Source organism: Diceros bicornis, chromosome 5 (assembly GCF_020826845.1).
Source record: "Diceros bicornis minor isolate mBicDic1 chromosome 5, mDicBic1.mat.cur, whole genome shotgun sequence".
NCBI classification, from domain to species: Eukaryota; Metazoa; Chordata; class Mammalia; order Perissodactyla; family Rhinocerotidae; genus Diceros; species Diceros bicornis.
The window spans coordinates 69,822,009-69,844,513 of record NC_080744.1 but is presented as its reverse complement, the minus strand read 5'-3'; the positions used below and the strand labels follow the sequence as shown (position 1 = coordinate 69,844,513).

The 22,505-nt window shown below is 51.9% G+C and overlaps 2 protein-coding genes across 6 annotated transcripts in view; one reads left to right on the top strand and one right to left on the bottom strand.

Moving 5' to 3' along the window:
* The first annotated feature begins 8,257 nt into the window (after positions 1 to 8,257).
* On the top strand, positions 8,258 to 14,004 carry ISL2 (ISL LIM homeobox 2). The gene is made up of 6 exons (XM_058542157.1): positions 8,258 to 8,453; positions 9,292 to 9,481; positions 9,730 to 9,992; positions 11,776 to 12,059; positions 12,651 to 12,818; positions 13,228 to 14,004. The coding sequence occupies exons 1-6, from the start codon at positions 8,396 to 8,398 to the stop codon at positions 13,342 to 13,344; spliced, it is 1,080 nt and encodes a 359-aa protein (XP_058398140.1). The 5' UTR covers positions 8,258 to 8,395; the 3' UTR covers positions 13,345 to 14,004.
* A 5,703-nt stretch (positions 14,005 to 19,707) lies between these two features.
* SCAPER (S-phase cyclin A associated protein in the ER) overlaps positions 19,708 to 22,505 on the bottom strand; it is a 440,234-nt gene continuing 437,436 nt past the window's right edge. For 3 of the 5 annotated variants that reach the window (XM_058542151.1, XM_058542150.1, XM_058542152.1), the window contains exon 32: positions 19,710 to 20,482. In XM_058542151.1, the coding sequence (XP_058398134.1) occupies positions 20,379 to 20,482 (104 nt within the window). In that variant the 3' untranslated portion in view covers positions 19,710 to 20,378. Of the gene's footprint in view, positions 20,483 to 22,505 lie in introns of all 5 variants that reach the window. The other 2 variants (XM_058542153.1, XM_058542154.1) reach the window with 2 other exon arrangements.

Sequence of the window (22,505 nt, the reverse complement as noted above, 5' to 3'; positions counted from 1 at the left end):
TACTTGATGGTGAACCCACCAGCTTGTAATCTCTTCTCTCCCTTGCTTTTTACAAGCTGTGGGCACCAGGATTCAGCTGAACGAGATTCCTACAACAGCAAGAGGGGTGTTATTATTTTGTTCCAAAGGTCTTTACAAGTGTAAGGCATGTCTAAAGAGGCTATAAATCATATATATTATCCATAACTCAAGCTGATCAAAATAGACCTCGTCACAGTGATGCGGCAAAATCTGGTACAAGCTGCTTTTCCGCTGCCTCCAAACCAATTACACATTCCGAGCAGATGAAAATCTGCCTGGATTCCCTCCCGAATAGGATTAAGGCCCTGTCCGCAATCACATTAATCACAATCTGTCTGTGATTAGACATTGGATAATCCCATTGGACAAGAGGTGACAACCCAGATTCTATTATCTCATTTATTATCTATTTTTGGAAGTTGCTGGTAACTCTAGCCTCCAGAAGATGTTTTCCAGTGAAAGAGGATCCTCTGTAGGTTCTTTTGAAAAAATTGTTGCTTGGCAGGCTTTGACTAGAGCCAGACATTCGGTGTCATTTTATATTTCCTATTTTGTTGCAAGGTGTTGAATAGACAAAATAGGACACGAGTCTGTGGTCCTTGTTAGGAGAAAAGACACCACACATATTTAGCCTCTTATGAATGTGTGTTGGAAAGAATAAAAGATATCCTTCAAAACCTTTAAAAGATTATGACAATAACTTTATGAGGAAGCATTCTGACATTTGAGAATATATGAGAAATCGTTTTCCGTGTGTTTTGCTATCATAACGGTAAGCAGCTATGATTGACAAAGGGGCTGTAACCAGCCCCCCAAAGTCTGCAAAACCTAAACTGACACACATCTGTGTAGGATGGAGGAGCTTATTACAGTATTCCGTTTTCCTGCTGGGGAAATAAGTTGAAAAATAGGCATCGTTAACATTCAAGTCAAACTGAACTCTCACAGGTGATAGTTCCTCTCATTTGCATCTAGAAATACTGCTAAAGGGAAATGCTAGGACCACATGGGGAGTCCTGGCAACTCTGATTCCACACCCACCTGCGCCGACTCGTGGGCCCTGGAGCGGTGTCGCACAGCAGAAAAAACCTGAAGTCACTTCCACACCAGGAGGATACAAGTCACAAAGCAGGATTGTTCCCTACAATACTGGTGTCTGTATCTCACCACAGGTGGATTTTTCAGTATCTTTAACAAGAAAGTTACCAGTGAGTGCTATTCTTTTCCTCTTTCCTCAAGATTACAAGCAGAAATTCTTCCCTTCACCCATGTCAATGGCTGAGAGTAACTGATCATCATCCACGCCCTCCTCCAAACCAGCCTTCCTCCTGACCTGCCCATCTCTAGGGAGGAGAGAGAAGCGGCCATAAAGACCACATGCACACCTTCTTCCTTTGCACACACCCCCCCCCAGCCCTCAACTCACATCCCTGTGACCTCCTGCCTCGCTGTGCTCATCTGTGTGTTAATCTTTTCACAGCACAGCCATGTCCATGCCATTTTCCCTTCTGAATCTCTTCAGCACCACAGCAGGATCGCAGAGGTTCCCCTTTGCCAAGAGAATTCCCTCAGAATCCTCAGCCTGGCATTTGAGGCTTCCCATGGTCTGACCAAAGTTCCCTTTCAGTTTTTTGTTCATACTGTGCCCTCCATGACAGTCCAGCTGCATGGACCTGCCTGGGGTGGCTACGGGGTGCTATGGGGTCTTCTCTCTCTCTATGGCTTTGCTTGTGTCACTGCCCATATTCATTTCTGCCTCCAGCCTCTCCCAGCTGCTCACATTTCCCCCAAATTGCACTTGACTCACATATCTCATCCTTCTGTCTGCGAGACCATTCCCTCTTCCGAGCAGACTTTCCTGCTCCTTTACTGCCTAGAAGACTCACACTCATCCTACAGGGCATAGATGAGACGCTCTGGGCTCCAGGAAGCCTTTCCAACCATCCCAGTCTGGGCCTCCTCCTTTGTGTTCCTGTTACAGCTCTAGGTCACGGCTCTATTGTAGCCCCCTTCACAGTGCTGACCCTAAGCCACAGGTAAACAAAGCCAGACACCAGGTAAAGTGGCAAGGACAGATTTTAATCAGTAATACACTACTGCAAGAGGGAAAAGAGTTCTGCGTGAACTGAACTCAACTTCAATTTGTACAGAGGTCACCGGGCCTTTTAAAGGGAGAATAAGGGAGTAGGGAGGGGGTGAGTGGGGGCTCAGTAGAGTTAGGTAAATGAAAATTGCAAAAAGCAGGGAGCAGGGGTGGTCCATGAGAAACCCATCTGAGTTTGCTAACTGGTGCTTATGCCACAGGGGCCCTATCTTCAGGTGCTGGCTGGAACAAAGAGTAAATTCTTTTGGCAGCCTTGAGTTTTCTCAAGGAGGCATTTTAAGAGGGGCAAGGGTCATCCTATGGATGCAGCTTTGAGCTGTTAGAAACTATGTTAGTGTTTGGTTCAAGTCTTCATGGGCCAAGGTTGAGCCCTGGTTGAGAAGAGGGCTCAGAGGAGCCTGGCTAGAGTTTGTCAAGGAGAGAATCTTTGTCACCTGCCACCATCTTCTTCTCCTCCCCACTGGGCTGCCTGTTTCAGTGGAGGGCACCCTGTCCATCCAGGGCCTTAGCCCAAAGCCCATCCCCATTTGGCAAGAGGCTGGCCTCTCTGCAAAACAATCATCCAGTCCTGATTTGGTGAATCTCTTCCCTTTGGAGCTCATTCTCCCTCCCCTGCCCCCCCCCACCCCATTTCTTTCTCATTTTGCCCATTACCCGGATCTCAGCAAGGGAGTGACAGTTCTAGAAGAAAACTGAACACTGGAAAGTAGGCCCTGCCCTGTGAGGCTGCAGGCTGGCAGAAGCTAGCCAGGAACACCCTGGGCCAGACTGCTCAGAACCACTCCCAGGCCACGCTGAGCTGGCTGGGGTGCCCCCTCCTGGAAAGATAGGAAAAATGCAAGTGTTCCAGGAGCCACCAGGCACAGCTCCTTCCTACAGCCCCCTCCCCTCCCAAGATCTAGGTTTGGTGGGCTATCCCGGCAGCTACCTTCAGGGTGTGATTTAGAAAGAAACAAAGGCTCCCACATGTTTTTTTAAAAAGTGTTCATTTTTCTCATCCTTCTTAACGATCCTATTGATCCCGCAAGGACAAGAGTGCTACAGACTGTAGATTTCTTAATACAGAATGACCTTGGTGCAGGTCCACTATAAACAAAGTAACAAATGAACAAACAAGACCATTCCCATCTGGACAGACTCAAGTAGCACAAGTTCATAACTAGTCTCGTGGACTAGTGGGTTTGAGTCTAAGTCCCACCTTTTACTAGTTGTATTAACTTGTGAAGGTTATTGGTTTATTCATCTCTGAGAGGCTGAAAGATAATAATAGCACCTGCCTCACTGCCTCAGAGGCAGGGTGGGCTTCATGGGCGTGCAACCTGTGCAGTCCACAGGGCCCTGGGCTTCAGAAGTGCCCCACACTTGGTTTAATTCTCTGCCATCACTGTTTGAAATTCTTAATTTTTGAGCAAGGGGCCCCGCATTTTCATTTTGCACTAATATCCGCAAATTACATAGCCCATCCTGCTCAGGGAGTCGTTGGGAACTTTAAATGAGACCACCTACGACTGCTTAGCCCAGGGCCTGGCCTACAGCTAGTGCTCAGTGAATGTTAGAAAGAGAGAAAGGGGCTCAGGAAGGAGGGAGAGGGGCCCAGCAGTGCCACTGGGTACCTGTTTGCTCAAAGGGAGTCGAGTGCGGGCCAGGCAAGAGAGCCTCGGGAGAGAGCAGGGGCTTGGATATCAGACCTGGCGCCTGAGCCTGACTTGCCAAGTTTCTTCCTCTTCCCAGGCCTTAGCTGTTTTCTCTGAAACATAGTGCCCAGCCCCCACCCCTAAATCGAGCTCTCAGGAGCCTATGGCAGGTGATGATGTGAATGCTGAGGCCCTTTCTGGCCTGTTCTACACAAGGTCTCCAACTGCCTTTGGAGAAAAGTAGAGTCCTGTGGGTGTGGGGTGGGAGGAAAAGGGAGGCTGGAGCCAGAGGAGAGGCCTGGTCCTCAGGTGGGCAATGACAGAATCCCATCCCCAGGGACTCCTGCAGGAAGAGCCCTGGTCTGGGTCAGGGGACCTGGCTTCTAGCTCCTTCTCTGTCACTTACATGCTGGGTGACAGGTCATTGGGTGTCGGTTTCCTTTCTGATACTCATGGTGAAGATTAATGCTCCTACCACTGGCAACAGCTTCCTCTGTGTTGGGTGGGCTTTGTGTCTGTGGCACCCCTTTTGTGAGTGCTCAGGAGGCAACGGTGTGTGATGATTCCACAAGCAGGCTCTGGAGGCAGAGAGCCTGGTTCGAATCCTGGCTCCACCAGCTATATAACCTGGGACAAATTACTTAACCTCTCCAAGCCTCAGTTTCCTCATCTGTGAAATAGGGATAATTTTAACAATAGTAACACCTTCCTGGAATTGTTGTGAGGATAAGGGCAGTCATGTGTGTGAAGATGGCCCCAAGTGAGAGTCCAGTGTGTTAACCATTACGATGATGATACTGAAGATGTAGGGGGTGCCCAGCATTCCTCCTCACATATGGGATTCCACGAAAAACAGGAGAAAAACACCTCCGTGCAGGTGATGGTCTCCCAAGTGGGTAGGAACGGGCAGGCAGTTAGTGGGGAAGTCGAATGTGTGTGCATGTGTGTGTGCATGTGTGGGCCCGGAGGAGGCGTCTGGGCCCCCCAAGCGGGATCTGTGCTGCACGGGCAGGCAGGGAGAGGATGACCATCTCTTTGGGCTGCAGTTTCTTCTCTGTCAAACAAGGGCCCAGAAGAGAAAGTCTCCAAAGCCTCTTCCAGTTTTCTGGTTCTAGAGTTCTAGAAGGAAAGAAGAAAAAAGGAAGGCTGGGAGGACTGATTAAGCAAAATGGTAAAATAATAAAGGCCGGTCTGTTTCTGGTGACCGGGCCTGCCTTGGTGATCCTCTCCCAGCCCCAGGCCCCCAAGCCTCATGCTCCCTGCTCTTTCTCTCAGGTCTTGTTCCCGGAGCAGGAGCTGCTATCACTGTAGTGTGAATGACTACGTGTTCTTCTGTTCTTTCTCAAGGATCTCTGCACAATAAGCCTATCTTTTAGGGGAATTGTGAGCAGAGTTTTAAGCAGCAGTGATGGGGTGGGGGAGATTTAGGGAGAAGGAATCCAAAGAGACTTCTCTGTGCTTCTGAAATCTTCCCAGGAGAAGGGGCATGGCTGGGGCTAGTTTTATGGCTAATGCAGAGCTATGGAGCTCAAGCTGCCATTCCCAGTAAGGGCAGAGGGCACTCTAAAGCCCAGGAAAGGAGGCATCCAGGTCTCCTGTGGGCTGCAGCCTGGGACCCTGGGACGTGGAGAGCAATGTGGCCCCTTCCTTCCCCAGAAGGGGACCTTGGGAGCGGCCAGGAGGCAGAGAAGCTGGGCAGGGCCAGATCAGTGGCACCCGTGGCTGTGCTGGGGGGAGAGGTTTTCTCTTCTCCCACACCAGGGCTGGTCTCCCAGGGGTGGCTGTGACCCGGGAGACCCACATGGAGGGATCTTGAAACGGGTCCCTGGTTTTACAGCTCCAGGGAGGTGAAGGGGGTGAGTGGTGGAAGCACACCCATGTGGGTCTTCAATGGCACCATAAGAGACAGAAGAGAGATGGAGCCAGGCAGACCTGGCTTTGAATGCCAGCTGACTGACCCTGTGACCAGAGGCAATCACGTCACCGCTCTAAGCCTCAGTTTCCTCAGGGATTGAATGAGTCTAATACTACCCACCTTATAACATTGCTGTAAAGACCTGATAGGCTAATAATAGGGGCTTTGGACATGGTGGGGACTGAACAAATATTAATTCTTGACCTGGGGCTTCCTGGCCTCCACGGAGAGGTGACCCTCTCCCCCATCCTCCCTAATACAGCCTTATAGGATTGGTTTTTCTGGGCAGTAAGGAGGAGTTTCCCTTTTTGGTGGGAGGGGGTTAAAGGCTGGCTGGAGCCACCCCCTCTGGCCTGCTGCACCCCTGAGTTATTAATTCACTTGCTCCTGGCCTGTGCAGGAAGTCAGGCCAGGCCCAGGGTGGCCTGAGGGGGAGGCCAACGCCAGGCACACCTCCTTGCTCAACAGGAGGAGAGCACACTCACCACGTGCCCCTCCTTCCAAGGCTTTGCACCCAGATACACAGACATCAGCTGTACCCAAACTCCACACTCAGACCACACTTTCTGATCGTCCATCCCCACAGCAGATGCACAGAGCAAGCACACATGGAAATACACAAAGAAATCATCAGATGACACACACGGAGATATACTTAGACCTGTCCACCCCCAGACACACGCAGGCACCACATACTGAAAAGGCACAGCGTACACAGCGGCTCCCAACACAAAGACACAGCCATAATGATAATTATCATAGGTAACACGGATTGTGCACTTTCTGTGCCCCAGCTATTGTTCTAGGCCTTTTACAGAGAATAGTTTAATCTTAAAATAGTAGAGGTAGCTACTTTGTTTAGCCCCCATTTTACAGACAAGGAAACTGAAAGACAGAGAGGTAAAACATGATGCCTGAGGTCCCAGAGCGGCTTGGCACAGACGCCCCCTCGCTCCTCAACCTCCTGTATTTACGCAGACGCACTCATTCAAACGCAGCATTCTCCCCACCCCTGACCTGCTTCACACACTCAGGGTGAGAGCTGTTTGGGACACTAATGGCCAAAGACGCAAGAAATGGTCTGTTGGCGGAGCAGTTGGTAAGCTGTGCGGAACAACCGGACCAGTGAGAAGACTAGACGTTCCAAAGGTGGTGGCGGTGGTCAAAAGCCTTAGGATACAAAAGGGACCGAGTAGTGATCTTGGGGTGCACTGAGGACCTAGCCCCAGCTCTACGCAAAGCCTTTCCCTGCGCTCTTGGCTGCACCCATTCCCCCCCCCCGCCCCCGGGCAGCCCAGAGCCTGAGGCCAAGCAGCCTCAGGCTTTTAGCAGAAGGGCCGCCGCGCCCGAACGCGCCCTCAGGCGGACCGGCCCGCGGAGACCTGGGCCCGGGTCTGAGATGACGGGCGGAGACATTTTATCCGTAGGCACTCACCCGCGCCCCACCCAGGCGCGCACCAAGTCCTTGGTACATCTTTTAATGGGAAAACAACAGCAGCCGCCATGGTCGGATAAATGTTATTTATAATTCATGGGCCAGTATTTGAACCCTTTCAAACAAAACCCAAAGCGATTTCTTTGAAAGAAACAAATGCCTGGATTCTGCTCAGAAATCGCGGGTTTTCTAAGGACCGAGAAGCCGCTGCACAGATAGTAAATTACTCCGTGTGCTACATTTGTTTCTGATTATTTGGGTTGCAGTTGGTTTGTGAAATGAAACAGAAGAGTTTATAAAAATCGTTTATTCTGGAAGTGGGACACAAATTCGACCCAGCATTGTTCCTAGAAGGAGCTGTGCTATTCGGGTGGAGAAGGAATGGAGCGAGTCCGTGTCAAATTACCCAACCCCCACCTCCCCAATTCAAGTCAAGTCTCGAATCAGGATTCGGTGAGCGTCTTTGGATTCTGCGTTCTGGAGCTACCCACCTAATGCTCCAACTTGGAGAAGTTTTCCACAGGCAGGCGGGTGGGGAAGTCTAAAAAGAGTTTATCCAAACCCCCGGTGGTCGTCTCCTAACCTTTCTAGCTTGGACCCAGAAAACAAAGGCGCACGAGAGGAGAAAGGTGACCGACTGGACCGTGATGGTCATGTCCAAACGGACACCCTTTTCCCCCAGCTCTGGTCCCAAGAGAGTGAATTTTTAATTTTTAAATTTTTAAAACAAGAGAGCTTTTAAAGGAGAGGCCCCCCGGCACTCCCCAGGTATCCATCACCCCGCTCGGGCGCGCCTGGACAGACCGCCCCGCAAATCCAAGAGAAAGCTGAGAGCTGCAGCGGCCCCGGAGCCAGCTTGGCGGTGACGCAAGGTCCAGCCGGGATTACCCGACCCGGGGCCAGGGAGAGGATTCTTGTAGATTTCAGGGGAGGGGGCTGCGCTCCATTGTTCACTCCGGGCCTATCAGGGTTTGCCCATTTCCTTCCAGCCAATCCCCCGTCACCCCCTCCTTCCACCCAACCCACCCTGCCCGTCAGCCCCCAGGTCCCCATCACCTCCCCCGCATCCCCAGCGGTTCGGGAGAAGCTTCGTGACGCCACAGGTCCCGCCCCCAACTCCGGCCCCGGGCGAGTGCGTGCTGACGTCATGCTGCGTGCGGGCCGGTGCGGAATCGCTCCTTCAACTCCGCGGGGCAGGAGGAGTTAGTTAGCAAAGAGCCAGGCTGGGCGCGCGACCCTCGTCCTTCTGCCACTGGCCGCACACTTTGCGCACATCTTTTTTCTGCATGGTGGATATTATTTTTCGTTGTCCTTTTCTGGGTGCTATGGGGGATCATTCCAAGAGTAAGTCTTTCTCTCTGTGTGTGGGTGTGTGGGTGTGTTTAATATGCAATATTTCTAATACAGAAGAATGTTTAGCGGATTCTACAAGTGGCTTCTGTTTGACAGGATAGTGGGAGAGAGAAAACAAAACGAATGCATTTGTCCTGCAGGACCGCTTATCCTTTGGAATCCTGTTGTTTAATTTATAATTAAACGCTCTCTCAAGCCCTGCTAGGCTGACCCCAGGCTGTGAAATCTGCTTCTGCTTTGCGCTAAGGCAGTTAGGTTTGATTTAGGGATGTGGGGTTTTTTGGTTTGCTTGCTTGCCTTTCGGTCTTTCAAATAAAGGAGATTTCTCTAGCTTGATCTGGGCTATGTAAACTAAGAGATGTCGGAGAGGATGAGCGGAGACTCCGCTGAAAGCTGGTGTGTCTGTGTTAGGGTGGGAGGGAGCCGCTGGGAGAGGGATTGTGCGGACGGAAATGCCGGAACATCACCGTTCAGTGTTGATGCGGTGGCGTCCGCAGTGCTTAAATGTCTATTTACTCTTTTTTCGCACCTACATGTTAGCTTTTAGTTACAAGATATATCGATAAAACCACTGTGTCCACGTGAATGTAATAGCGAAAAAATTTTTTTGAGGGGTGGGGGACAAAAAACCTTTGCAAATTCAGAAGATTTTGTTTTTTCGTTTCCAATTGTCTGGATCTCTTTAGAAAGCGCACTTCCTTTGCCTTGTGGTCGCAGTTCTTGAAAGAGAGCGAGAGCGCGGTTGGGTCGGGTTGGGGCTGGAGCGGCCGAGGCCGGCTGGGGTCCGGGCAGACAGGCCTGACGCGGGCCCCGCGTCCTTCCCCGGCAGAGAAGCCCGGGACCGCCATGTGCGTGGGCTGCGGGAGTCAGATCCACGACCAGTTTATCCTGCGGGTGTCGCCCGACCTCGAGTGGCACGCCGCCTGCCTCAAGTGCGCCGAGTGCAGCCAGTACCTGGACGAGACGTGCACGTGCTTCGTGAGAGACGGGAAGACCTACTGCAAGCGGGACTACGTCAGGTGAGGCCCGCGGGAGCCGGGGCTCGGGGATGGCGGCCCGCCTGCGCGCCCCGGCCCGGGAGAAGGCCGCCTCCACCCCGAACGCGTGCCGCCGCGCGCCTCCGGGCCGGGAAGTCCCCGAGGGCCGGTCCCCGCCGCCTCCCGTGGGCCACAAAGCGTCCTGGGCGCGCTTGCCCCTAGCCGATTAGCCCAGGAGGCGAGGCCGGCCGCAGGCCCGCGCTGACACCGCCCGCGCCTTGGGCCCGCAGGCTGTTCGGCATCAAGTGCGCCAAGTGCCAGGTGGGCTTCAGCAGCAGCGATCTGGTGATGCGGGCGCGGGACAGCGTGTACCACATCGAGTGCTTCCGCTGCTCCGTGTGCAGCCGCCAGCTGCTGCCCGGCGATGAGTTCTCGCTGCGGGAGCACGAGCTGCTCTGCCGCGCCGACCACGGCCTCCTGCTCGAGCGCGCCGCGGCCAGCAGCCCGCGCAGCCCCGGCCCGCTCCCTGGCGCCCGCGGCCTGCATCTACCAGGTAAGGCGCGCGCCGGTGTGAGTGCGTGTGTGTGTAGGGGGGTGCTTGTGCTCCGACGAAAAGTTGTCACTCGTGTGTGGTTGGGTTTGTCAGGATTGTGTGTTTCTGTGTGAGTGCAGACCTGTGTGCTAGGAACCCGGCTGAGAGTGTGTGTGTGTGCCATGGGAAAAACTGTGGATCAACGTGAGCCAGGATTGAGTGTGTTTGAGTGTGTATGAGTGTCTGAGCGTGAGGGAAGTGTGGAGAATTGTGTTCCCCGCGGTCGGGAGTACGTGGGACACGGCACTTGGAGCAGGAGGCTGAATGACAGCAGGGAATCTGAAGTGGTGCCTGACTGGGAAACTTGTACTGGGAATTTCAAGCAGGATGTGTGATGGCCAGAGAGGCAAGATAGGTTTGCCTGGGGGTATGTGTATGGGTGTAAGGAATACAGCTCCCATCCTAGAGCTGGGCCTGGGCTCAGCAGCCAGGAGCCCACCGGTAAAGACGGCTCTTGAAGGCCAACCACCCAACAAAGAGCGGGTGTCTATGTTTGTGTTTTGAGGCCCGGTTTGGTGAACAACTTAGCCAAGTGCTTCTTGGTGGGGAGGGAGTGGAGGCACAGTGGACTCCGGGATCAGAGAAAACACTTCAGAGGATGCTCTGGTCCTAATCAGGGGCTGCTCAAACATGGGGTCTGAGTGTGTGGTTAGGGAGTAGGGTTGGTGCCCCAGGCCTGGCGGCTCTGGCAGGCAGACGCAGACCTGAAGCACCAATCTCTAGACCAGGCCGAGCCTCTGGGTGCTGTGTGGTCTTGTAGTGCTCCTGCCCTCTCTGGTTCTCCGTTTCCTCCCCTATAGAATGAGGAAATTGGGCTGGATGGGCTATTTGTAAATATTTATCCAGACCTAGAAATGCCTGGAAGGGGATATAAATTTAAACAGTGCAGCGTATATCGCTGGGTACGTAGACCTGGTTAGGATAGGGGTGTGAAAGAGGATGAAGCTGGTGTTGAGTGCACGCAGGTCTCGGATCTCCGAGGGGCTCCCTTTTGTTTGTTGCGGGCTGCGGGCGGGTCGCGGGAATCAGGCTATATTTACCCGGGGTTGAGAGAACCCAAGACCAAGGGAGGAGAGTGCTAGCGGCTGCTGGGCCGAAAATCCTGGAGCCTTAAGGGAGGAGACCTGGGGGCTGAGGCCCGAGGGCTGGCAGGAAAGAACCGTTCAGGTCTCTGGGGGCCCATCCGCGCCCCAGGCCCGGTCTTTGAGACACTTGGTGCGGCCTTGTCCGAGTGGCCTCCGAACGAGGGGGAAGGGCTCTCGCGGGCCCCCGGGAGCGGGAGACAAACCCCCCAATCCCGAAGCAGCGCGGCGCTCCGGGTTTGCGTCGGTTCCCTTCCCCCTCCAGAGTCCGGGGCGCGCCTCCTTCCTCTTCCTCTGAAACTCCGACTTCTTCCGGAGGGCTTCCCTAGTCCCACGGGGCCCAAGCGGGCATTCCTAGGGTCCGGTCAGCCGGGAGCCGCTACTCCTGTCCCGCAGCGGCCTAGCGCGGATCTCCCACGCGCCGCTTGCGCTTCGGGGAGATCGCCGCCGGGCAGGCCGCTTGGGGAACTAGGGAGGGACGAGAACGCACGCCTCTTTCCGGGTAGGGCGAACAGATGGAAAGGGAGACGAACAACAAAACGAAATAAACGGAATAAAAGAGAAACGAAATCGGGCCTCGGAGGGCTCGGCCGCCGCGGGGCGGGGCACTGGGCGGGTGGGTGGCGGCCCCTCGCTCACCTCTCAACCCCTTGTCATCGCAGACCCCGGGTCGGGCCGGCAGCCGTCGCTGCGCCCGCACGTGCACAAGCAGACGGAGAAGACAACCCGCGTGCGGACCGTGCTCAACGAGAAGCAGCTGCACACTCTGCGGACCTGCTACGCCGCCAACCCGCGGCCGGACGCGCTCATGAAGGAGCAGCTGGTGGAGATGACCGGCCTGAGCCCGCGGGTCATCCGCGTTTGGTTCCAGAACAAGCGTTGCAAGGACAAGAAGAAATCCATCCTCATGAAACAGCTGCAGCAGCAGCAGCACAACGACAAGACGGTGAGGGACGGGGCACCGGATGAGCCGGTCGGGTGGAGCCTCGGGTGCGCGCCGCGGCAGCTGCGTGCCCTCTTCTGGGGGGGCTCTGAGGAGATTCAGGGGGAACTGGACTTTCCAAACAGCGTGTGTTTGTGCTGGCAGAGCAAGGCTTACCTTGAGGTTTAAGGTTCCTTCATTACTGTATCTGACGTCGGGTCTTCTTGTCCCAGCGGCAGACCTGAGTTGGTCGTCCGTGGCGCAGCTCGCAGCGCCCGCAAGTTGGGGCGGGTTGTGTCGTTCTCTTGGCATGACTTGGTTTGAGCGTTTTCCTCTGCATACCTAGAGACGGATGGGAACGCAGGCCTCCGTGTTCCCTTGCCCTGTTGGCTCTCAGCGCTGAGGCTGGCCTGGCCTGTGGTGGCGGGTTTTCGGGCTTCGGGGCATTCCCAGTGGAGGAGGAGGGCTTACGCGGGTGCGGTCGAGTGTGCGCCTCCCCCAAACCGCTTCAGGCCCCAAATGATACCCCAGTGCCTGGGGCCCCAGTCTCAAAGCTGGTGGGAAACGCAAGACCTACTCGAGCGTCCCTCACCCCCACTTCTGCTTGTCCCGCAGAGCCTCCAGGGACTGACAGGGACACCCCTGGTGGCGGGCAGCCCCATCCGCCACGAGAGCGCCGTGCAGGGCAGCGCAGTCGAGGTTCAGACGTACCAGCCGCCGTGGAAAGCTCTCAGCGAGTTTGCCCTCCAGAGTGACCTCGACCAACCCGCCTTCCAGCAGCTGGTGAGGCTCTGCCCTACCGGCCCCGACCTCAGGGCTCCAGGGGCGGTGGGATTTAGCTACTTAGCCACAGTGGGAAGGGGGAGACTTTACATGGGCTGAGGGGCTGGGGACAGCCCTAGGCGAGGGTGGGTGGGTGGTAGGGGGTGCTGCAACTGTACACAGCCCATAACTTGCTCTAAACCAGGTATCCCTGGATTAAAGCGCTCGCAGGAGAGGTCGAGGGATTAACCGACCCTCGCCCCCGCTCTAATACCCCTGCGTGTGCTTGGGGACCTGGCCGACTTCTCTCCCAAGGGCTTGCTCCCAGCCAGCGACCCGTCCCCATAGGACAGCCGACTGGGAGCACGCGGTAGGGGAGCACCAGCTCAGGCGCGTCTTCACCTGCTCCTTCCTGTCTCCGCCGCCCCAGGTATCCTTCTCCGAGTCCGGCTCTCTAGGCAACTCCTCCGGCAGCGACGTGACCTCCCTGTCCTCGCAGCTCCCGGACACCCCTAACAGCATGGTGCCGAGTCCCGTGGAGACGTGAGGGGGACCCCTCCCCGCCAGCCAGCGGACCTCGCATGCTCCCTGCATGAGACTCACCCATGCTCAGGCCATTCCAGCTCTGAAAACTCTCTCGCCTTTGTCATTATTATTATTGTTATTTAAAGTAAGAGAACTGAGAGAAGCGGTCAGACAGCCAAAAGCGCCAGGACGCAACCTGCTTTTACCAGACCGGAGAGCCCAGCTCCGAGGACTTTTATTTTTTCAAAACCAGAATTTGGGATTTACTAGCGTTAGCTCTGCCCTCTCTTCTCCCTCGCTACGCGCCCCGCCCCGTGCCCACCCCGGCGTGGAGAGCATGGGGGGCCCGGCCCGCGCCCCCGCCAGCCCCGAGCTCGCCGCGCGGGCCCCTGCCCCCACCCGGCCCCGCGCTCCCGGGCGGCTTCGCCGGGGCTCTGGTGGGGCAGAGGACGGGGACAAGCCAAAGGAACAGACACTCAATCCCCCAAAGCGCATGATTGCCGGAAAAAAGTAGAAACGAGACTTTCTTTGAAAATGTTTTAAATTATCAGTCGACGGAGGACAGAGTGTGTGAGCCTTTGCCGAACAAAACGTAAGTTATTGTTATTTATTGTGAGAATAGCCAGTTCATAGTGGGACGAATATTTTGATCTTAATAAAAAAAAATAAGCCGATGCGACGCTGCTCCTGTGTGCTGTTGGCGCAGCGGGAGGGCCGGCCGCACGGAGGTTGGGGTGGGGGCTTGTTTCCACGACAACGAGGCCCAGCGGAGTCTGCGGCCCGCGCCCCCGTGCAGGGCCCTGCGCTCGTGCCCGCGCCTCGCGCGCCTCCGGGCCGCCTGCTCCCGCTCGGCCCGGGCGGGCCGGGCGGGGATTGGGCGCCGCGCGGGGGGCGGGGCGGGGTCCGTGCGCCCCGCGCGGCCCCGCGAGGCGCGAGAGCACCACGGCCGTCCCGGAGGCTGGCGCGCTGCTGGGGGCCGCCCGCCGCTCCCCCGGCGCCTCGCGGCTGGAGCCCGCCAGACGCGTGGTGCGAGCGGGTTTGGGCGGGAAACCTGCGATGTCGCATGGCGGCCGTTCGGCGGACTCCAGCCAGTGGTCAGGCTCACGAGGGCGAGTCTCCGTCCCTCTTAGCCTTGCCTCAACTCCTGGAGCCGCACCCCGCCTGGCGCCCCCCAAGGTCCGGCCTCTACCCCTCGCTCCATTTTCGCCGGTGCACTCGGCCCTCCCGGCGCTTCTTGTCCCGTCGGCCGGGAGGCCCGAACCCCTATCCCGGGGGCCTCGTCCGCCTGCCACCCCGGCTCTGCTGCCGAGCAGCGAGGCCAGCCCGCGCGCCCCGGGCGCACAGAGGGCCGACCCGGCCGGATCCGGCGGCCGTGACAGCACGTCCTCCGCGCTGTCCCCAGAGTGGATGCGCGACGTGATCAATCTCGCTGCATTTATTAATTCCCCCGTCTAGACAGAGGAGAAGGCCGGGCGGCGGCTCCTTATCTGCATTTGGCATCACCTGCAAGCGATACACTGAAGGGGCCGCAACAAGCCCCCGCTAGGATCGCGGCTGCTGGGGAAAATAAGTCCACCCAGAACCAGTCTGGCGTGTCCTTGGTTTATTTTCTTTACAGACCCGAAATGCAGGGGGCGGGGGATGGCCCTGGTGGGAGGGGGCTGGGAATGGCCCCTGGATATGCCGTGCCCAGGTCACTTGGTGTGACATTTCAAACCCCTGCGACTTGTTTTCTTGAAAACTGGCTTTAGCGATCGCAGGAAATAACCGAGAGATACTGAATCTCCAGCAGGGCCCCGGGCAAGCACAGAAAACGCGAGGCTCAGGTTTACCCTTCACAAATATTTAACCCTTTGGCAGCCTGGGACAGTTCTCTTGCCAGACCAGCCCTCGCTTGGTGAACTCACGAAGCTGCCAGCCTACTAGTCAATCCACTACTCTCGAAGAATCTCCGGCATGGGGTTTCCGTTTCCTTGTCGCTCGAGTTAAATGACCTACAAATATATCCTTCTTTGTCCAGGATTTACTTTCAAAGAGGGCAGTGCCCTGAGTCGGGAATAGTTGCCATCTTAGCTCAGGTAGAATCTGGTGAGGAAAACTGTGTCTGAGGGGCAGCTGTGGTCGCTGGGTAGAGTAGATGTCTTCTGTTAAGAAGCCATGGCTGCTTGGATGGCTAGAGGCCACTGTAGGGTTTTCAGCAGAGCTGATGGCAGGATTCTGTCCCCTCGTAACCCCTCCCCCCCATTAGAGATAGAAAGCTGGAAGACTGACTGGCAATTATTGAAAGAAAATGGGAGGAGGTGGGAAAATTGAGCCACATTTATATTTTACCTCCTGAAAGTCAAGGTGATGCTAGCACAAAAATTAAAGAGAACATTCCATTTCTTTGGGATTTAGGAAACGGTGCCGCAAACTTAGAGATAAGGGAAGAGATATGTAGGGTTAATGAGGACCAGCTTTACCTCTCAAGTGCCCAGAAACGGTTTTAATAATCAGAGTTAGGTTCGGGGAGGCTGCGTTCCCTTAACGTAGACCATTCCCTCCCAAACAGAAATATAGGTATTTCCTTTTACCATCTGGCTGACCATGGGATGGGGGCTAACCTTCCAAAAAATCTCACTCTCAAAAACTTTTGATTTATCCAGAATATTGGGTTTTGTCATTTTTAAGAAGGAAATAACAGGTTGTTGAATAAAGAATTTCATTAATGGTTGTTGTTAACTCTGCATTTTTCCTTTTGACAGACTGCAGAATTTTAATGCTACGAATGGAAACATCTGCCTATCTAATTACAGTCATCTCTTCCCTTATCATCCACAGATCAAAAATCTAATTCCTCTTTTTGATATTTATGGGAGTGTGTCTGTTTTTGGAATATTGGGAAATTACCCAGAGAAAAGTGGTGACTGTGTATCAGGATGCCTGCCTCTATCTGTATTACTGTAGAAAACATCACAAGCTCTTCTCTTGTAGTTTGCAACTAGCCACCCAAAGAGGTGCATCATTTTCCTTGTGGGTTTCAAAGGGCTTGACTTTGAAGCCTTATTACAATGGTCCCTGGTGAGGTGTCAGATCTACAGTTGGATAGTTACATTAATAAATATCAGTTTTTCCTGGATCGCAGGTCATCTTTAACCATCTTCTGTAATACAGTTGGGATTTCCTTGTAAATTAAATTACCTGTAACAATTATAAGTGTTGTATTTTATGCTTACTGAACTTTTATAGTGAGATACCCAATTGTGTAGTAAAAGTCAGTTCAATGAAAGAGGCCATAGGTGGAAAATGGGAGTTAGTTATTTAACTAGATTCACTTTAGAATAAGATTTTCTCAGAAGATTTATCTAATAATTTGGATAGCTCTGTGTAATTGAGGCAGGAAAGGGATTCCCAGAGATGGAAAAGTTTATGGCTATTATACCACAAAATTTAATACATATTGAAAGGCTGTATAGTTCTGGGAAATTCAGAGTCCCTTTTCCCAATGAGCTTTAGTATTTAATGGGTTGTGGGACAGAAATCAGACTTTCAGTTTTGAATACAGAATAGCTTAAAGCTTAGTTTTGTCAGAGCTGCAAATACTGGGTTTAAATGAGGCATTGTCTAAAAGATTGTTCCCTAGAAAATGTGAGATTCTGCCACTGCTTCCTAGGGGAGGGCATAAATTGCCACGCATTTAGCTGTGTTTTCCCATACAAGTGTTCACCAAAGAGAGCAAGAGAATTAGCTGAATAGCAGCATGCTGGAGAGAGGAAACAATGAATGAATAATAAACTATTTGCAGAGAAGTTCCCAATGGAGTTGTGATAAAAGCAGGAAATTCACAGAGTTTATTAAGCTGATGTAGGGAAGATTACAGGCTTTTAAATATGGGTCTGATTGATGTAAAGGTAAACTTTCTCCAAGATACTGGGATTCAGTGCAATAATGAGGATTGTGTGACCAATTATAGAGTAGCACCTTGTTGATGGAGACTGTGCATGGAAGATGCAGATAAATGGAGCTAGACTGAGAGGAGTGTGTAATGGGAGAGAGGGCACAAGGAAACACTCCACTGGGATCCAGACGTGGAGTTGGGTGGGAAGTAGCTCAATTCATAAAGAATGTTTGGGGCCCCACAGCAATCATGCCAGAGAGGCGGGAGTGCTAGGTGAGTTCAGCCTTCGGATCAGGGCACCTCCTGGTCAGGAAGGTCAGCAGCCAGCTGGAGAGTGGGTCAGGGAGTGAGCGGAGGGGTAGGAGTTCAGGAAGGCTGCGAGTTTCCCGATTTTATAATAAACAGAATATTTAAGGGGGTGGTTTGAGTACAGAAAGCAGGAGACCCCTGTGCTGGGGGCGTGGGAGCAGGGAGAGGGAAGTGGAAGAATAGAGGTGGCGAGGGGTAATCCTTTCCCAGATTATTGAGACCCAAGAATTTAGAAAGTGTGGCAAGGAGCTCTGGAAGAAATGCCCCAGGTGGTTTGCCCAGACGCACTGGGAAAGGACGGAAAAAATAGCAGGGGAGGCGTGGTCCGGACCTAGGCTCAACAAAGGCCAGGTTCAGGGGTCGAGGTCACAGCGCCCCCGACTGCCTGAGGGAGAGAGAGGCTCCGGAACCCGGCAGGAGGCGGCTCCAGCATCCTGTTTGTTGGGCGTCCGGGGTGACGAGCACTGCAGAGTTCCCGGGAAAGCGAGCTGCCGCCTGGAGCAGGAAATTCGGTTGGGCAACGGCATTGGGCCTTCAAATGTCGCTGCTCCCGGACCTCGGGCAGCTTTTCCTATTTGGCTCAAATTGCGGGCTCTAAGACCGGGAGAAACTGTTGCTCTGGCCCCGTCTGTGCCCAGTCGCATCGTCAGCTTTACAGGCTGGACCCAACAGAGGCCTTTTGCCTCGGCCCAGCGTGGTCCACCTGTGGCCCCTGAGCCCCGGGAGACTCAGGATGCGACCCCCGCCCCAGGAGAAAGCCAGTGGGTGGCACTCGTCCCCGCAAATTGGAGCAAGATGCGCCGGCGCCCACCTGCGCGCGGCGCTCTCCCCATTCGCGGAGACTTTAGAAGTCGTAAAAGCCAGGGGAGTTAGAGCCTAAATCAGTCTGGGCGGGCGGAACGCACAGTAAAGGAGAGAACTGGAGACCTACAGACACCGCGCGCGTCGGGAGTCACCGAGGCTCCCCAGCCGGGTGGAGCCGGGGATTGTCTCTGTCACCCCTTCTCCCCTCCTGGACGAGGGGGGAAAATGAGACCATTCAATTAAATGTTTGTGAATTCTGGTATGGTTTCTGGGAGGTCAATCACAGCTATCTCAATTATTTATGGCTTTTTGGCAAAGTTCCGACCAGATAAAAAGTATATTCTATAGTGGAGCGTCTTGCAGGAAATCTTATAAATATTTGATTATTCCTTTCAGCTACAGGGATTCTGCGTCCACACCGCAAGACACTCGGGGCAAGCGGGATTCGGGAACTCTCTCCCGGTTGGGGCGCCCGGGGCGACTGCTGGTCGCCGAAGGACCCGGCACAGACACCTGCCTCCTTCCCTCCGTCACCTCGGGCCGCCAAGGAGCGGGGCCGTCGTCCGGGAGGAGGGTGAGGGCGCCGGGGCCCGGCCCTTCCGCCTTCCGGGGCGCGGCGCACAGCCCGGCCGCGCGGCTCCAGGTGTTTCTGCGCGCGCCGCGCCGGGAGTCCTGGGTCCTGCGCCCGGGCCCCCGGCCGAGCCCTGGGTGCGGGCTCCGCCGAGGCGGGAGGGGCTACCGGAGCGCCGGTCCCACTGGCTTTGGAGCTGGCGGTCCCCGCCCGCCAGGCCGGGCGAGACTCGCGGGTCGGGGCCCCAGCCAGGCTGGGACCCCGCCGCCCGAGCGTGCGGAAGACGCCAGGGTCCCGCGGCTGCGGGAGCACGGAGCGCACAGGGATGCGTTCGCCTTTTTTTCTTTTTGAAATTTATTTTCTCTCGATTTGCAAAGAAGTAAAAACAGCATATATATATAACTCGGCAGCTTTGTGAGGCTCCAAAAAGAAGTGTCCTGAACATTAGGTAGGTAAGTTTGCTTTTAAAAAACAGATGAAACTTGTATTCCCGCCCCCAACCTCGGTCTTGAATCTGATACATATTCAGACCAATTTTTTCCAACCAGATCTTTTTTCTTGGTAATGTTTGATCCTTATCCGACAAGAATTATTACCGATGTCACTCAGTGAACAGCTTAGCACTGACCATCGGCTTAAGGTGGAGAAACGATGAAAACAAGATAGGAAAAGGTCAGCATCTCCCGGGCAGGCACTTCTCATGTTCACCGTGAGCCGTGCACAGGAGTGGTTTAAAACTTTTATTCAGAGCCATTGTGCCCTTCTGTTTTACTTTTACTTCAGCGTTGCTTCATTTTACAATTATTTGAGAAAATACTTTAAGGTGATTCACTATGGTTGATCTTTTTGGGTCACTAATTTTTATTCTGGAAAATAATTTCAGTTCAGCAATGCTACAGGAGGCTCTCAGAATTGTCTGCTCTGAAAGTTTAGGCAGTCCAACCAATACAATGCTCTAAATTCATTTCAAATAGCCCCCAAAACATATTACGTACTAGAATGTAAAAGTGTTGTCAACATCTTTACTCCAAATCTTAAAAAGGGAGATTTATAGCAGGTTAACTTTAATTAAGTCCTTAATTAAGATACTTCTGGAGTTGGAGTTAACATTTTTCTTTCAAAGTTGTATTGTCTTAACAAGAAAAGTCACCACTGCAAACAGAATAAGTTATTTTATTACAAGAACAAAACAAATTGCTAATTTTATGTCTAATTTCACCCATATTACAAATGCAAAGTATATATTATCATAGAATGGAAGTTACCAAACTCCAAAATATTGTGCATAAATGAAATAAACTCAACTTGCAGAATTAGAAAGAACATAAAAGTATCTACAGTCATTATAAATAGTGCAAAGTATATACCGTATCTACAGTGCCAGGGGGAAAGTATAAACATGTGAAAATGAGTTTCTTAAGAAACGGTTAGAATGTTTGTTTGAACAATTTAAAATATTAATGAGAGTACTCAAATACAAAATGGACCAAAACATTTATTTTTTCTCTTTCTTTAAGAAAAACTGTCGAGCTTCTTCCCAGGCCTGCTGAGGAAATCTGTTAGCCAGCTCAAGATAGTCTTGGGAACCAAGGCATTTTCCTGAGAGAAAAAAAAGAAAAGAGTTAAATTAAAATGAGTTAAGTTCTTCAAAGTTTAAGAAATTAAAATTATTTTGATATCTGAGTACAAAATGGAGACGTACACTTCAAATAAATCATGACATGAGTTGATGTAAACAAGGTAATTGATGTATCTGTATCTATAGTATAAAATACATATTTTAATCACAATCTATTCTGTGCTTCTAACATATTCAGACATTAACCCCTATGTAAAACATTACACAAAAAAATTGGTTTTGGACTCCAGAGTAAGAAAATAGGGGAAAATAAGTATGTTGAACAAAATAAAATGACAGTCATATATTCCATCCTTAAGTTAGCCTTGAAAGGGTAAATCTGTTTGTAAACTTCACATTTGTTTTCTAAAATATTCTATTTAATTTAAAACATGATTTTAGTTTAAATGTAACTTTAAGAATGCTCAAATCTGGCATTCAGGAGGAACAATTAGGAGCTTTATTGGCTATCGATGTAGGCAAAGCAAACACATAGCTGGGCAGTCACTGAGTGTCGAGTATTTGAAAACCAGAATTCTTCCTCCGCAATAAGAATATGCTGCTACCAGGAGCTGCTCTTTAACACTTAGAACTTAGAGGTTCACCTGGGCAATGAACTCAAAATGTCTTGCAACATTTTATGGGGACTTACTCTAAGCAAAAGGGGAACAGATGTCTAAGGTGCAAACTGGCAACTTAATGAGGCATTGTCATTTTTTTTTAAGCAAGTAAGCATATTATGAGCTGTCACCAATATAGTGATGACTCTTTCTGAGCAAAGCAGAGACCAATTCCCCATTTGCTATTTTGTGGATTAAGCTACTGTAATGGAGGAAAGCATGAAAGTCAGAGAAGACGGTCCCTAGGAAAAGAAAGAAGGTGGAAACTCCCACAAGCCTCAGCCCCAGGACTCTGCCTGCCAGATACGCAGCAAATGGTGACTCATCCTTACGGTCAGGAGAAAGAGAAAGAAAAAAACAATGTCTATACACGTCTTACTGGCAAAAAAAATTGCTGTATAATTAAAAATAAATACATTAGAAGAAGATTTTTCTAGGTGTTTTCACATATTAAAAATTTAAAAAATTGTTTTGTAAGAAATAACAAATTATGCTGATTTCTCCCAAGTAGCCGCCAATAGCTTTAAAAAAAAAAAAAGGCTTTGACTGAGGGCAGAACTGAACTTGCACACTAATTCTGGCTTAGACAAATGGTACTGACTATGATGTTGACTTGAATTTCTAAAAAGGAGCATAGCTTTCTGTTTACTTCTCTGAGTACCTGAGTCAATAAAACATGACAATTTTTCATGATTATTGTTACAGCTTTAGTTATATTCTCTTCTACGTACTTTTTAACACCTGCTCACTATAGATAACTATTTTTTGAAGGTTTTTTAAAAAATTTATTATTATTATTTTTTTTTGCTGAGGAAGATTTGCCCTGAGCTAACATCTTGTTCCCAATCTTCCTCTATTTTGTACGTGAGCTGCCACCACAGCATGGCCACTGAGTGGTGTGGGTCTGTGCATGGGAACTGAACCCGGGCTACCAAGGTGGAGCATACCGAACTCAACCACTAGGCCACAGGGGCTCGCCCTAGATAACTTTTTTTTGGTGCATGTGTGACAGAGTCCAAAGCGAGCCCCACCCCGCCCCAAAAAAGTAAGGGCTACTTGGTGGGTGCCCCACAGGGTCCTGCTGCCTCTAACTGGCCACTTTAAAGATCATCCAACTAATGGAAGAACTGGGGAAAATCTGGATGAGGGTCTCATTGATCAGAGATGCTGTCATGCAGCCAGACAAAGAGCAACTTGTACTCCTCAATTGCAGTCAGGGTAGCAGAATATTTAAAAAAATAAAAATGCACTTTAAAATTCTACATTTCCAGCTCTGATCACAAGAAACACCTCAGTAGGAATGCTATAGGAAAAAAAAGCTTGTAAATTTTTTGGCCTCTGAATTCTGCTAATCTGATGGCTTTCTTCTCCATGTAAAACAATT

What these genes read in the sequence shown, in the direction of transcription:
- ISL2 (XM_058542157.1), top strand. Translation starts at nt 8,396, where the DNA reads ATGGTGGATATTATTTTTCGTTGTCCTTTTCTGGGTGCTATGGGGGAT. An exon ending in TGCAAGCGGGACTACGTCAG is followed by an intron (nt 9,482 to 9,729) that starts GTGAGGCCCGCG and finishes TTGGGCCCGCAG; the next exon opens with GCTGTTCGGCATCAAGTGCG. An exon ending in AACCCGCCTTCCAGCAGCTG is followed by an intron (nt 12,819 to 13,227) that starts GTGAGGCTCTGC and finishes CCGCCGCCCCAG; the next exon opens with GTATCCTTCTCCGAGTCCGG.